General features: G+C 36.4%; 1 protein-coding gene and 1 pseudogene across 2 annotated transcripts; one reads left to right on the top strand and one right to left on the bottom strand.

Annotated features, from left to right (window-relative positions):
• Positions 1-595: 595 nt before the first annotated feature.
• Positions 596-10891, bottom strand: RAP1B (RAP1B, member of RAS oncogene family; the record flags this gene model as incomplete). The annotated part of the gene is made up of 7 exons (XM_079714617.1): positions 596-1918; positions 4156-4272; positions 4959-5102; positions 7297-7437; positions 8386-8442; positions 9700-9768; positions 10835-10891. The coding sequence occupies 6 exons, from the start codon at positions 10889-10891 to the stop codon at positions 4186-4188; spliced, it is 555 nt and encodes a 184-aa protein (XP_079570743.1). The 3' UTR covers positions 596-1918; positions 4156-4185.
• A 3358-nt stretch (positions 10892-14249) lies between these two features.
• Positions 14250-14655, top strand: LOC307060023 (small ribosomal subunit protein uS8-like; annotated as a pseudogene). The gene has a single exon. The product of its transcript is annotated as a small ribosomal subunit protein uS8-like (transcript).
• The last annotated feature ends 236 nt before the right edge of the window (positions 14656-14891 follow it).

Here is a 14891-nt window from a genome sequence, read left to right as displayed (position 1 = left end):
GGAACTCTGTGAGCGAAATATGTAAGGAATAAGACTTTTTTCTTTTTAAAATGAGAGCTTTTAAATGTCCCATTCAAATACCAAGTATTCAGGGGATTAGCAGACATCCCTAAATTAGATGGTATCATTAGTTAATTGCTAATATGCTCGGTGGCTGGAAAATATTTTGATAAAGTTTGAGTTAAGATTCACTTACAGATTTCAAAAAAGAATTGAATTATAGCACATCTAAGACAAACACTCATTATATAAAAAGAAAGTAGTACTTGAGTCCACTTCATTGAAAGATTTTTATGACAAGTACAACTGTGCCCTATTGTTTTAAAAAAATCTAAGTTTAACACCTGTCAAAGTATTTTCAATTCTTCCTCCTATACCTCAAAGAGCTACTGAACACTGCCCAGAAGGCATACGTTCATAAGTAATATTGCTTGATTTACAAAATTCTTTCCAAAGGAAAAATTCAAAAGATGGTTATGTGGATATTGAAACATACTAAGAATATCTGACTTCTTTCTCTCATCATTTCTGTAATTAATGAGTCTGCCCAAATGTTAAATTATGAAACCACGCTATGCAAAATGCACCCATTCCATTTAAAAAGAAGTTAAACCCATATTTATTTACTAGCACTGTTAAACATTACACAAAACACATTCAAGTGGCAAGTAATTATAATGCAAGCCCTTGCATGGCAATCCAAATTTATTGAACTACTGATGCTAAGTTATACAAAATTGCACCACTTTAATTAAGGCTTTTAGTTTACATTTGGCCACCTCAAAAGTAGTTGTAACATTAGGTTGGTCAATTTAAATACTGTGGCTCCCTGTTGGATAGACACACAATCTTTACACCCAAACGTTAATGCATACAAAGCAACAAGGCATTGTTAAATAAAACAGCAATAGTTACTGCAACTTAGGCCTTGTGACCAATTACACATGATTAAAATTACTTCCCACATTCACATCCACAGTACTCGTCCACCATTTAACATCTCAACCAAAACGTTACACATGTGAAACAATCACTAACAGGCAAAAATACTAAACCTGTATATTTGGTATTGCAAATACACTTATGCATGAGCAAGCAGGGGATTCACAGTGAGAATCTACAGCTGCAGAAGCCTGAAAATGATTTACAAAAATTGTTAAATCATTAAAAAATTGTTTGAAAATATACACTTCTTGTTGTAGACCCCCACTGTACACACAACTATAAACATTGTTCCCTATGTAAACAAAAAAGGAAACATATAATAAAAGATTTGAAAAGTCTGGACATTTCCTTCCCAACAGATATTAAAGGCAACGTCTTTAATCTAAGACATTATACTGAAAGGACTATCATATTTTAAAGACAAGATCACTGTCTCCACAGGTTTTTAAAAATTAAAAAAACTATATAGCTGTGTTAATCAAAGCGCTTATTTGTACAATACAATGATAATGACCTTGAATTTCTTAAAAAAAATTACAATAAGCTACAAGTATCAAAGAAGCGAAGTTATCTGGAGTAGTCTATATAGGAGCTCTTTGGACTTTCTTTTATTATGCTAAAATAGTGGTGCTTTTAGGATTTACATTATTGTACTCTCCAATACAAAGTATAGGGCGTGTTAAAGTATACAGTACACCATTTTCATACATGTACAACATTGGTGGATGAAAAATGTCTCTTAGCAGTAATACTGGATTGTAGCCTCTGGTTTTACCAGCTGCATACTCTAGGACTATTATATAAGTAAAAATCTCTCTTGTGATACTGGAAAGTGATTAGAATGTGCAAACTGATGTAGTAGCTTTCATCCGCCTCTTAAAGGGTACCACCACAGAAAGTCCATTTAAGATGTTGGTAGGTTTAACAAAGTTGGAATGCTGGCACTGTTGAATTGGGCAACAGTTCTTCAGACCTGTCAAAATGAGAAAATTAAATTAATTGAAAACATGGGGTGTAAACGGCACACTAAAGATCCAAAGGACATATTAAGACAACAGTGCTAAAGTGTCAGAAATAAATATAATACAGGTTCTTATCCTCGTCATTACATTATGACCAGGTACCACGATTCATAGCAAAGCATGGGTAGACATTTTCATCTTTTTTGGAATGACTTCATCTATTCTGCTGCCTTCTTGAAAGTCAGTCAAATGTAAGTTGAGTGTACCTTAATGCAAATTTCTTTGTATTACCTTCCAAAGATTAAAAGCAAGGGAAAAAGAAAAAAAACCACATTAAAATTTTACATTAGGTCACCTTTACTAGAATTAGGATTATAAAACAGACAGCAATATTAACAAAATGGCTGATCTGTGTTTACAACCCTAGAATTACATGACAAATACAGAATGCACATCTAACCAGGCTTTCTAGTATTAGAAAATCAAGACTTTTCTTCCCTACTCTTCTAATAAGAGTGGCTAAAAAGCTGGTGCATAGAAGTGAACAAAATAGAATTTATTTCACGAAGGCTCTCTACAGTTGACAGCTATGTACTTTTTAATTCTACACAAACAGATTCTACCAACTCTAAGATAGATGTCAGAAAAGGCTGTTATTACACTAAAATCATACCAAATTAAACTTTTAAAAATTTGAGTGATGTAAAGAAGGTAAAATCAGAACTCACGGGTCTGTCATTTATTTATTTAACTTTGGATGATTTTCTGCACGCATGCCTGGGCTAAAAAAATGTTTCTTTCTTTTTTTTTTTAAACTGGTTTTCTGAGAATCAGATTTGTTGCAAGCTTCAGAAAGGTTGTTAATATAGACGTAGCTGATGAAATAATTTCCACAAATGCTTTGAACTTTAAGCCCTCGTTTGGAGTCTGAATGAGTTTTCTAAGTTTCCTAAATCTTAGCAGGTTGAATGTAGCAAACTGGAAAGGACAGATGGGAGTGTGTGAGCTCAGGCACATGTGTGCTGCTAAGAATGGGCACGTGGCTGGAAATGAGAGGATATAAAAAGTGAGAGGTTGTATCTCTAAACACAAAGCCTTAAATGGAGAGTAGGGACAAAAACTCTAGAGAGATACAGAATCAGAGTTCTATGGTAGTATAGGGCCATTTAACACAGGAAGAAGCAGAGCTACAAACATTCAAAGTTCCCAAGGATAAGAGTACAGTAAGATATGGTTTAACAATACCTGGCAAACAGCAGCTGATAGGTAAGGGTTTACCATGTGCCAGGCACTGAACTCTGTTTTACAAGTATTAACTCATTTAATATGACTGTTTTCAAAAACTATGTTACAGTGTTGTATGCTCAGTTTTGCTTTGCTATCTCATCTCAGGGTTGTACTTGTGGTTCTCTCTTCCTAGGAACTCTTCATCCCCTACACAATTTCTACTTATCCATCAGATTTCGACTTAGATGTATCTCACTCTGACAGACTTTCCCTGAATCCACAGTTCACATCTGACTGGTCTGGTGCTCCAGTTAAATGCTCCAATAGCAGCCATAATAGTGACTAATTATGGACTTGGGAGCCAGACCACAGTTCAAATTCTGAGCGATGTACTCAGATCACTAGATCCAATTCTGACTAGGCTATTCACTAATTGCAGGGCTTGAACAAGTAACAATCTTTCGGTGCCTCAGTTCACTCATCTGTAATATGGGAATTATAATAGTTCTGCCTCACAGGATTGTTGTGAGAGTACAATTAACATATATAGGCAGTACTTAAGAGTGCCTGGCACATAATATATCAGGGTTTTTTTTATTATCAGTACCATGCTGGACTTATTCTGCAATAGCATTTATCATATTTTGCAATTGTTTGTCTAATTCTCCAATTAGACCTTAGTTAGCTTAAGGCAACAAAGAAGAAAGCAGAGAAGACTGGTTTTCATCACCACTGTATTGTCAACACAAACCAGTGACCCACTGAGGCATGAGTATATACTAGATAAACTCATCTAGAATTCTCACTTATGTGGAATACCTTACTTCTGATGATGATATATAAATGAAATAATTATTTTAATTACTAGGATATCATATTAACTCATATCTTAAAAAGGAAGTAACCATTTCTTTTTTAGAAAAGAAAATCCTATATTTGCTTTCTTAACCCTTAATAAAGTTGAGGTTAAAAATTAGAGGAAACAAACAAACAAAACAGAGGAAAAGATATATCAACATACCTGGCTCAGAGCTACAATGCATTTAGTATATTAAAGCAGCTGACATGACGACTTTTTGCGGGCCTTCCCAGGCACTGGAGTTTTTCTGTTAATTTGCCGCACTAGGTCATAAAAGATCTGCAAACATATTAAATTTTTAAAAAAATTTACAGGGAAAAAAAGCCCCCAAAGAACTAAAAGTGAAAGAGTAAAATGAAAAAATTGAACTTTCCATGAACTTTTCCCCAGAAAGCAAATATTCTGTTCAGTTAAGTAATGAGAGTAAAGCCAGGTATTCTTATAATTGCCAAGTTCTTTTCTGTTTGTTTTTTGGGAGGGCTAAAAATCGTTCTCCTTAAAATAAATACTGAGTTGAAGGAGCTGCAGGGATCTTAGTTCAGACAGAATTTACCACCATCCAAAGAGAACAATTATGTACTCTTCTTCAACTCTATGTATCCTTACTCTACATTATTTTAAGTCCCTTCAAGGCAACAGCCGTTCATGCCTTGTTGAATTTGTCTTTGCCTTTTACATAACATCCTTCATATACCTGAAGACTTAATCTGTCTTCCCCATCCCTATCATTTTCTGTCCATTCTTCCTTCATTTTATGGTAAATTCCACTGTACCAGTATTTAATAAAGAGGCTCAAAGAGCATTATTGCTTATTAACATGCACTTACTTAACACAAGACTTCTGCCTATATGATCAACAAAACACCCTGAGTACAAATTAACCTGGGGTTGTGTTAATATAGACTCATTATTTTCCATTAATTTTGAATGCTAAATTCCAAGTCATGAGTTCTATTTCACCATACCTCATTAACATTTATTTTTGATTTTGCAGAGGATTCTAAGAATGCACAGTTGTTCCATTGTCTTGCTAAATTTTGACCTTGTTCCTTTCCTACAACTCTTTCATCTTCCAAGTCACACTTATTACCAACCAGAATCATTGGAACCTAAAAAGGGTAAAAACAAATAAGTAAACAAATATGCAATATAAATTCAAATCAAAATTCAAATTAAAATGTTTCTCCTAAGGATTACTTTTTATATTATGCCAGAGAAAAATGCTAAGTTAATAATGTGTAATAAAATTTACAGTTAAATATGAAAGCCTTGACAATGTTAATTTAAGAACTTTTCACATCAAATTTTTTTAGAAAACAAGCTATGATCTACTTATAAAAGAGGCTGAAAAACCCTTAAAATTATAACACAATGGACTTTTATTTTATTTCGGCCACACCGCATAGCATGCGGGATCTTAGTTCCCCAACCAGGGATTGAACCCGTGCCCCCTGCAGTGGAAGCTCAGAGTCTTAACCGATGGACCGCCAGGGAAGTCCCTCAGAGTGGACTTTTAACTAATTATAGTAAGCAAAACACAAAACCTTTTTTTTTTTTTGCAGTACGGACGCAGAGCGCTCTGCGGCATGTGTGATCTTCCCGGACCGGGGAACGAAGCCGTGTCCCCTGCACTGGCAGGCAGACTCTCAACCACTGCGCCACCAGGGAAGCCCCACAAAACCTTTTTAAAAGGAAGTGCAGGGCCTCCCTGGTGGCGCAGTGGTTGAGAGTCCGCCTGCTGATGCAGGGGATACAGGTTCGTGCCCCGGTCTGGGAGGATCCCATATGCCGCGGAGCGGCTGGGCCCGTGAGCCATGGCCGCTGAGCCTGCGCATCCAGAGCCTGTGCTCCGCAACGGGAGAGGCCACAACAGTGAGAGGCCCGTGTACCGCAAAAAATAAATAAATAAATAAATTTAAAAAAAAAAGGAAGTGCAAAAGGGTATACCATGAAAAGCCAATATATTCCAAAATTTTAAAATGTTTCTCCAAGGGACATAAATCAATTTAGAATTTTCTGGTTTTCTAACATGTATTTATCAAATACTCATTCCCTATTTCATGACACAAAAAGGAGAAATCTGGAAAGCCCCCAAAGCAGAACTTTTAGCTTCTCATACAGTGTATATTAAAAAGCCAAAAAGTAAAATCATCTTAATTTACTAAAAATCTAGACCATATTAATCACGTGTTTGGATACATGTGATGTTTGTAATTTTAGAAGGACACTACAGGGAAAAATAATACTTATGCTGCAAAACTCCTATTAACCATTTAGAGATTGTCTTTCTAAAGAAGTTTTGGAAAAAATCCAAACTAGAAAATCAAGAATTTTGGCTTTTTAAGGAACTGATATATAGTATCATATTAATAAATACCTGTTTAATGCAACTGATAGAAAACCATAGTAGTTACCAGAGACACTGGTAAACAGCTTTACCGAGGTTGCTGTAAGTATGTCAGGGTCCCCCAAAGTTCTCCTGCTTTAGAAGTCCAGGAAATGGCAGCATTTCCCATAGGTGCCCTCAAGCTCTCGAAATATTTGCTATAATTAAACTATACATAGTACAGTGGTTCTTAAAAGTGAAGTGCCCAGACCAGTAGCATCAACACCATTTGGAAATCTATTAGAAATGCAAATTCTTAAGCCCTATCCCAGACCTACTGAATCAGAAACTCTGAGTGGGGCCTGGCAATCTAACCAGCTTTACAGGTGATTCTGATGCAAGATCAATTCGATGCAAGATGAATTTATATATAATATATATAGTGTGATGAGGAATTAAAATAATCCATTTGAAGTTTCCTAAAGGGATTAAACTCCATTATGGTGTACTCTGAAGGGGCATGTAAATTTACATTAGAATCGAATATATTTGTTGCCTTTCTTTAAAAATTATTATCATTATGCTCCTTCTGTCATAGTTGCTTGAGATCTGTTCATATGTTGTTTTGATTCTTGTTAAAAAGGCTCTTAAATCTGCCAGAAATGTGGCCAGAACATCATATGCTCTATTAGTAATATTTACCACCAACACCTCTCCTTCTCCACCAAATGCATGATTTAAAAACAGGAAGGGTATAAAATTTATTTTACACAGGGGAGAGGAGGGTATTTCTCACTTTTTACATTATATATAGTGTTAAAGATATGTTTTTCCCCTTCAAGGAAAAAGCTTTTGAAAAACAAAGCCCCTCAAATACATTAACTTTAAACTGGATTTAAATTCAAACTTTTAAGTTGGATATCACTATAATAAGGGTTTGAAACAAAATATATTTATTTATTATGAAGCCAGCTTACATCATCAGTGTCTTTAACTCGAAGAATCTGTTCTCTCAGATCTTGTAAATCATTAAATGTGGACTGTGCTGTGATGGAATAAACTAATGCAAAGCCTTGTCCGTTTTTCATGTACAAATCCCTCATTGCTGTAAATTGTTCCTACAGTAGAAAGAATCATTAAAAAACAATAATGTTAAAAAAAATGTTTTGACAGATAATCTGACAATTTTCAAAGTCTATAATTAGAGCTCAAAGAAGAATACAGTAGTGTTACGTAACATCTCTTAAAATTACAGTCTGTAGCTATTTGAAAAAATCAGTATTTCAAGAAATAAGTGTTTTACTTAAAAATAATACACCAGAGCAGATTTACGTGCAGTAAATATACTCAAGTGGAACAGAAATGTCCTGTCTCCAAATGCTACTTAAAGGCAGATTTTTTTTAAAGGCAGATTTTTAATATATCATAATATGCAAGGCACCCAAATCAAATCACCAAGTTACCCACAGCTAGCTCACAATGCTCTAGTTAGTTCTATGGGGGTCACCAGCACGTTACCTGTATCTTGCCATTTTCCCACACTTTTCCTCCTTCACTAGACTGTGAGCCTTTGAGTGTAAGAATACAATACATGGCACAAATCAGGTACTCAAACATTAGTTGAATGAATACCACATATCCAGAATAAATTTTCCCTTCACCTTCAGATACCAACAAATCTAGTTGGTCTGGAAATATATTTAAGAAGGAAAGATAACATTCAAAATACTTCATACAGCCACTGAGGAATAAATGTATACTCTAATATTATTTTCCACATTATTTAATAAATGGTAATATAGTTTAACTTGTTTTAAAAGTATTAGCGGGATTATGAAAACTTTCATACAAAATTTCTACTTATTTCTTCAGTAAATGATCCACTGCAATGGCAAAGCACACACACAAGAAAAGGAGAATTCAAGAGGATAAGGAAAACAGCTTTAAGAGTTAATGCAAGCAGTACTTTTAAATAAGCTTAACTAATGTTTGTCTACAGAATACTAGCATCTAAAGGTCAATACTGCACAAGCTGTGCATATACTTTGGTACTCTGTTTTACATACCGTTCCTGCAGTATCCAAGATTTCAAGCATACACTGTTGTGCATCTACTTCAACTTGCTTGGGGAAAAATTAAAATAGATATTCATTTTTTAAAATGTATACAAGACTACTTTAATATACCCAACAGCTAATATGATATTTAAAACAGAGATACAGATTATAGCAACTTCACAACTAATTTCAAGCAATACTCACTTTAACAAAACAGGAGAAAAAAATAGCTAGAAAACAGGTCTACTGACCCCCAAACTGCATTAGGTGCAAAAACCATGTGTTCTGAATTTAACACAAGGATAGTTATTGATACAAGATACACAAGATCCAACCTCAATATGAATCACTCAGCACTTAAATCTGGAGAGGAAATGATTTCAAAATAGCTCAAAAAAAGTTTTTTAAAACCAGTAATAGTTCCAATAATACAAGAAGTAACTGTCTATCTCAATTCTCCCATACTTTAGAAATACCTTCATTTCTCTAGATAACCACATCCCTTTCACCATATTGGAACAACAACATTTCTGGGAGCAAGGAAGCAGAGGAGAGCTATCAAATAAATTATATATCTCTGCTACCCTTTTTACCTAACATTTCCTAGGGAACAAAGTTACATACATGGAAAGAAGAGTAATATTGCCTCACTGCTGGGGTGCAGAAAGGGGTTTCCAGTTTGTTCTGGTAGACTGTGGACACAGAGGGAGGAACGGAAACACAATGTCTGCACAGCAGCAGGGGCCAGGTTGGCCACTATGTCAAGGTGGAGGATAACTCTCTCCCTGCTAAATAAAAAATCTCGCGCATTTATAGTTTTATTGTCACATGTTATACAAGTGAACATATGGACAGAAGTAAACCTTTCTACTATTACGAGCAGTGGAACTTTCTCAAGGAGTTGTAAGCAGGAAGGTTAGGGAGACTTTTGTACTTACATCTTTATATTAAAAAGAAGGGAGCCTGAGAGTATTCAGTCTTTGTGGGGCAGGAAGGGGAGAGAAACATGGAGCTACCACTTGAAATGCATGGCCCAGCTCTAAAGTTAGTGTGTCAAATTACAATTTTGGGGCCAGTATAAACTTAAAATTCTTTGAGAGAGAGAGATAAGACAAAAAACAAGAATGACTGTTTAAGATTCTCAAGCTGGTAAACACACAATGCCAGGAAATAATCAGGTGTGATCTTTCCCCACTAATTTTATAAATTAACTCTGCTTCTTCGTCCTACTCTGTAAACAACATTTAATAATTATTAAGCTAAAAACTAGAATTTATATTTATAGTAAAGTCAAAAGCAAAAGGCCTTCTAAAGTTAACATACCTTTCTATAAGAATCTTCTATCGTAGGATCATATTTTTCAACAAAAATTCCTTGAACAAATTGTACAGTCTGAAAAAAATTAACATACCATTATACTCCCCCCAAAAGAGCACATTCAATTCTGCACATTTTAAAGTATTGACTTCATATAGCTAGTTATACCACTGATTAAAAAAACATAATCGCAACTACATTTGAACATACGCATTTGGTGGGAAAATTACTTTAGAAAGCTTTTTTAAAAAAAAATTAATAATCACCAAGCTCCTTATTGGGCAAGTCTAAATTTAGAGATCATATATTGAAAAATCGTTAAATGGCTCCTGTTTCAGTCCTAAGGGCTTAAATTTGAATTTTAGTTAGAAAGTGGCTAATTATCTTGTGTACACACGTATGTGCACACTCACAACACCTCCCCATTACTTTGGATCTATTTACAAATGAAAAAGCAGTTCATGCCCCATTGTACACACTTCTCAGTTTGATCCAAGCATGTCAAATTCTGTGCTAGGTGTTTAAGTGGCAAAGTAAGATGGTCAATCTATCTTACTGTGGGGCTTTGCTAAACTCTGAACTGTGCATCAAGTTTCTCCCCTTCCCCACCCACCACTGTCAAGTTGTGTCTTCTTTCTTGCTTTACTATTTCTTGATACAGAAAACATGGTGGGACAGTCAAAGGTAATCTTTGAAAAAGTTTTTAAAATAAGGTGTATTTAATTTTTGTAACATAAAATTTGTATTGTAAGCCAACTCACAATGGGATGGACCAAAATTTATTCCTGTCTGGCTCTGAAATGCAGACACCCATTTATATGCACTGAAAGTCAGTCAGTTAAAGAATGGACTCACTTTGGCATAATATTTCTTTGTGTTAAATCTCTTTATGTGTTCTTTCCCTTCTGTGCTTAGTCCAAACTGTATTCTGGTCTGGAAGCCATGTTCCAGAGAGAATATGATCTACCCAGATACAACTAAAAGCTGACTAAATTACAAGAAAAATATTATATTACTTCTAAAATCATTAGGAGATTTCACCTTAACAAATAAATAAAGACAAATAAGCAAAAACCTAAAACTCAACAGGAAAAGAACATGTCTTGGAGTAAATAGCTTGGGTACAGTGAGAATGTCTTACCAGAGCAGATTTTCCAACTCCTCCGGAGCCAAGAACGACTAGCTTATACTCACGCATGGTGCAAACTTGTAAAATCTAGTACCTTATTAAAGAAAGAAAGAAAAAAAGAATTCTTAAGTACTATCTTTGTATTCATGTCCTTCCTATATAAACAAGACATTCAAGCATTTATTTAAAATGACTACTATACCATATTAATATGGAGCATTTCATAAACCGACTTACTAAAGGATGCTACTGGTAGTGCCCTTTATAAAACATCAGAGGAGGAAAGAAACTGCAGAATTATAGACGTGACTTTTAGCCCTATCCTAAATTCAATTACAATAAAATATTTACTCCATCAAGAAAAAAAGGGAGGAAGGCTGAAAAATAGCATCAAGGGGCATTCTGTTAGCTATAAGATGGCAGTGATAGACATGTTATCCCCCTTTTCTGAACCATCTGCAACCCTGAGCCACAAGCAGTTGAGTGCCTACTAAGTACAAGGATATACCCAATGAACAACAAAAAAATTCCTGCCCTCAACTGAGCTAACATTCTGGTAAAGATGAACACGATAGGGGAGGGGTCTGCAGACAAATCCAACTCACTATCTGTTTTTGTACATAAAGTTTTATTGAAATACAGCCACACCTATTCATTTGTGTATTGTCAATGGCTGCTATCTTGTAATGGCAGAGCTAAGTCATTACAACAGAGGCCATCTGGTTCACAAAGCCTAAAATATTTACTATGTGGCATTTATAGAAAAAACTTGCTGGCCTCTGAGATACATTAATGGTAAGTGAGTTAGCAGAGAAAGCAGACCAAATATCTACTCCTGAAGTGGGTGTGGGGTGTGGGGTTGGGGGACAGATGGGGTGGCACAAGGAAACTGAAATGGTCAGGAATCAGAAGATCTCAAGAACATGAAAGCCCAGACTAAAAAAGTCTACTGAGGGTTCAGTATGCTGAAATGGTGGAAATCAAAACAAAATAAAACCAAAAAGAAACAATCCATACCAAGGCTCATCATTAGAAAATTTCAGTACACTAAGGAGAAAGAAAGAAAGATCCCGAAAGTTTCAGGGTGGGGAACAACATGAGAATACAAAGCTCCCACATTCCTAGAGAAAAATAATTGGCCAGTGGCCATGGTGCAAAAGTAGCCACCAGAACAGGTTTTAAACCTTCTTAATCAAGAAATGACAGTTCTTTAGTCATAGTAACACAATACCAGGACTGGTTTATACACATTTAACCAACCAATAACCATTTGCTTCACTGAATATGCTTCTGCAAACCAGCCTATTGTTGATAGCCCCTTATTTCTGAAAGTCAGCCAGTTAAGAATGGACTCACTTTGGCATAATATTTCTTTGTGTTAAATCTCTTTATATGTTCTTTCCTTCCAGTCTATACTCTTAGAAGATAGCATTTGTTTTACCTATCTCTATATGCCATCTCTTTATTTCTCCTCAGGACGCCATGTCTAATTCCAAGGACTTCTTTTCAAAAATTTCTCCTTCATTTCCACCTTTAAATACATGGATTATTTCCTGTGTTTTCTCCATTCCTTAATGGGGGGGGGTGGTGGGGGAGTCGGGGAACCAAATATAAAAACCACCAAAGAAGTCGGCTGCTAACTTTCCCACTTACTAGTTCCTACATTTCTAAACTTACTGAACCCATTATTTCCACAGACTTTTCTCCAGTTCCGGAACACTGTCTCCATAACTTCTGTGAACTGCCAGATATGGTTCTTACCAGATATGATTTTAGGAAAAAGGATATGAAATAAAAGTTGAATCAATTTTCAGCTTTAAGAATATTCCACATGGTAGTCTGCATTTAATTTGGGACAAATAAATCTTTCTTTGTAAACATGTAACTCAAGTCAGGTTTATTTCTTTTAATGTAAAAAATCATTTAAAAATAGGATTACTGGGCTTCCCTGGTGGCGCAGTGGTTGAGAGTCTGCCTGCCGATGCAGGGGACACGGGTTCGTGCCCTGGTCCAGGAAGATCCCACATGCCGCAGAGCGGCTAGGCCCGTGAGCCATGGACGCTGAGCCTGCGCTCCACAATGGGAGAGGCCACAACAGTGAGAGAGAGGCCCGTGTACCGCAAAAAAAAAAGAAAAAAATAGGATTACTTAGGTGATAATTCTATTCAGTTCCATGCACACATTAGCCAACCACATGGACCTACATTAATATTTGAGAAATATTTAAAAATAAACTTAGGATTCTCATGAAAGATGCCTTCAAATAAATTTTTGTTTCTGAACCCATCTAGAGGGAATATGGTAACTTTGGGGACAAGAATTTCCTAAACATCCCAAAGAGCAAACCAACTAACTTTAACACAAATAAAATTAGACTCATCTCCCTGCATCTTTTATCCTTTAGGTAGCTGGGCTGTGTCACTTTTTGATGCCTTCTTTGTCATTGATTATCATTAAATTAAAAAAAAAGAAAAGAAAAAAGACTCACTTCAGTGAACACGCAGCAAAATGCCAACCAATCAGCAACTGCCTCACTTGAGTGACACTGCTTTTACTTGCTGACATTAACTCACTCCTGCCTTTGAAAGTCTGTGAATCTTTGGACTCTGAAATTCCCTAAAAACCCTATAAGACTAGCAATCTGCTCTGCTCAGGGGAGGCAGTATCAGACCAGGACAGCTTTTCCTTAAGTAATCAATAATTTCAGCTTTGTGTTTTTTGTTTAGATATTGAATGGTGTCTCTCATTCTTTGACAGTCAACCTAAGACCCTCATTTGGCATCATTCCAAATGACGCCCTTAGACAAACAAGTGTACTGAATGGGCTGCTTGTGTCCAACTTGTTTGTTCTTTGATTTTCCTATCAGATGAGTCAATCTCAACAATGACGGGTGCTCCAATCAGTGCCTTGAGCTCACATTGCTAACTCTGTTACCCTATGATTTGTACCAAGTAGGTTTCTGTATAAGGCAATTAGGCCTTTTGGCTTTGGCTTTGAGTGTCCTATTTGATAAATATTTTTGCCATTAGTTTATAATTCTTCAGCTACTTGCTTTGCTTTTGTTCATCTACTTGCTCAAAATTTTGTCTCACATGTTTTGTTTTGTCCTGTACTGTCTTGTTTCCATTCACTGAATAAGGGAGTGCTCCGTGTGGAATGGATGGACGCATACGCCTGAGAGCCTCCAATGCAATTCAAACTGGCCCCAAGCACTAAAGGTTAAAGATGAGTAACATCAGTGACCAATTCAGGCAAAGTTGAGTGATGGGCCAAACTTCACCTTGGGTCACTTAAACTTTCATGACAGCATTACAAGGTCAATAACCATGGGGTTTATTATGTGGCACCTTCCTAACTTCTGCTTGATCAAGGAACCTGAGAATGTTTGTAAGGATACATTTGTTAAAAAAAAATTTTAAACTCTTCCAGCCATCTTTCTGTGCTGATATAATGGTGCACACCGAAGTCCTAGCTGATGCTCTCAAGAGCATCAATAATGCTGAAAGGAGAGGCAAGTGCCAGGTTCTTATTAGGCCATGCTCCCAAGTCATCATCCAGTTTCTGTGATAATGAAGCACGGTTACATTAGCGAATTTGAAATCAATGATCACAGGGCTGGAAAAACTGTTGTGAACCTCACAGGCAGGTCAAACAAGTGTGAAGTGATCAGTCCCTAGATTTGATGTGCAACTCAAAGATCTAGAAAAATGGCAGAAAAACCTGCTCCTGTCCTATCAGTTTGGTTTCACTGAGCTGACTTCAGATGGCATCACGGACCATGAAGAAGCAAGATAAAAACACAGGAGAGAAAATCCTGGGATTCTTTTTCTAGGGATGCAATACAAACATGCAAATAAAATGCCTCAATGGGGACTTCCCTGGTGGCCCAGTGGTTAAGAATCTGCCTTCCAGTGCAGGGGATGCGGGTTCGATCCCTGGCTGGGGTACTAAGATCCCACATGCCCCCGGGAAACTAAGCCCGCATGCTCTGGAGCCCACCCTCTGGAGCCCATGCGCCACAACTAGAGAGAAGCCTGCGCACGGCAACAAAGATCCCACGTGCCTCAA

This window comes from Hyperoodon ampullatus (genome assembly GCF_949752795.1).
Source record: "Hyperoodon ampullatus genome assembly, chromosome: 11".
Lineage (NCBI taxonomy): Eukaryota > Metazoa > Chordata > Mammalia > Artiodactyla > Ziphiidae > Hyperoodon > Hyperoodon ampullatus.
This window is presented reverse-complemented; position numbering and strand designations above follow the sequence as displayed.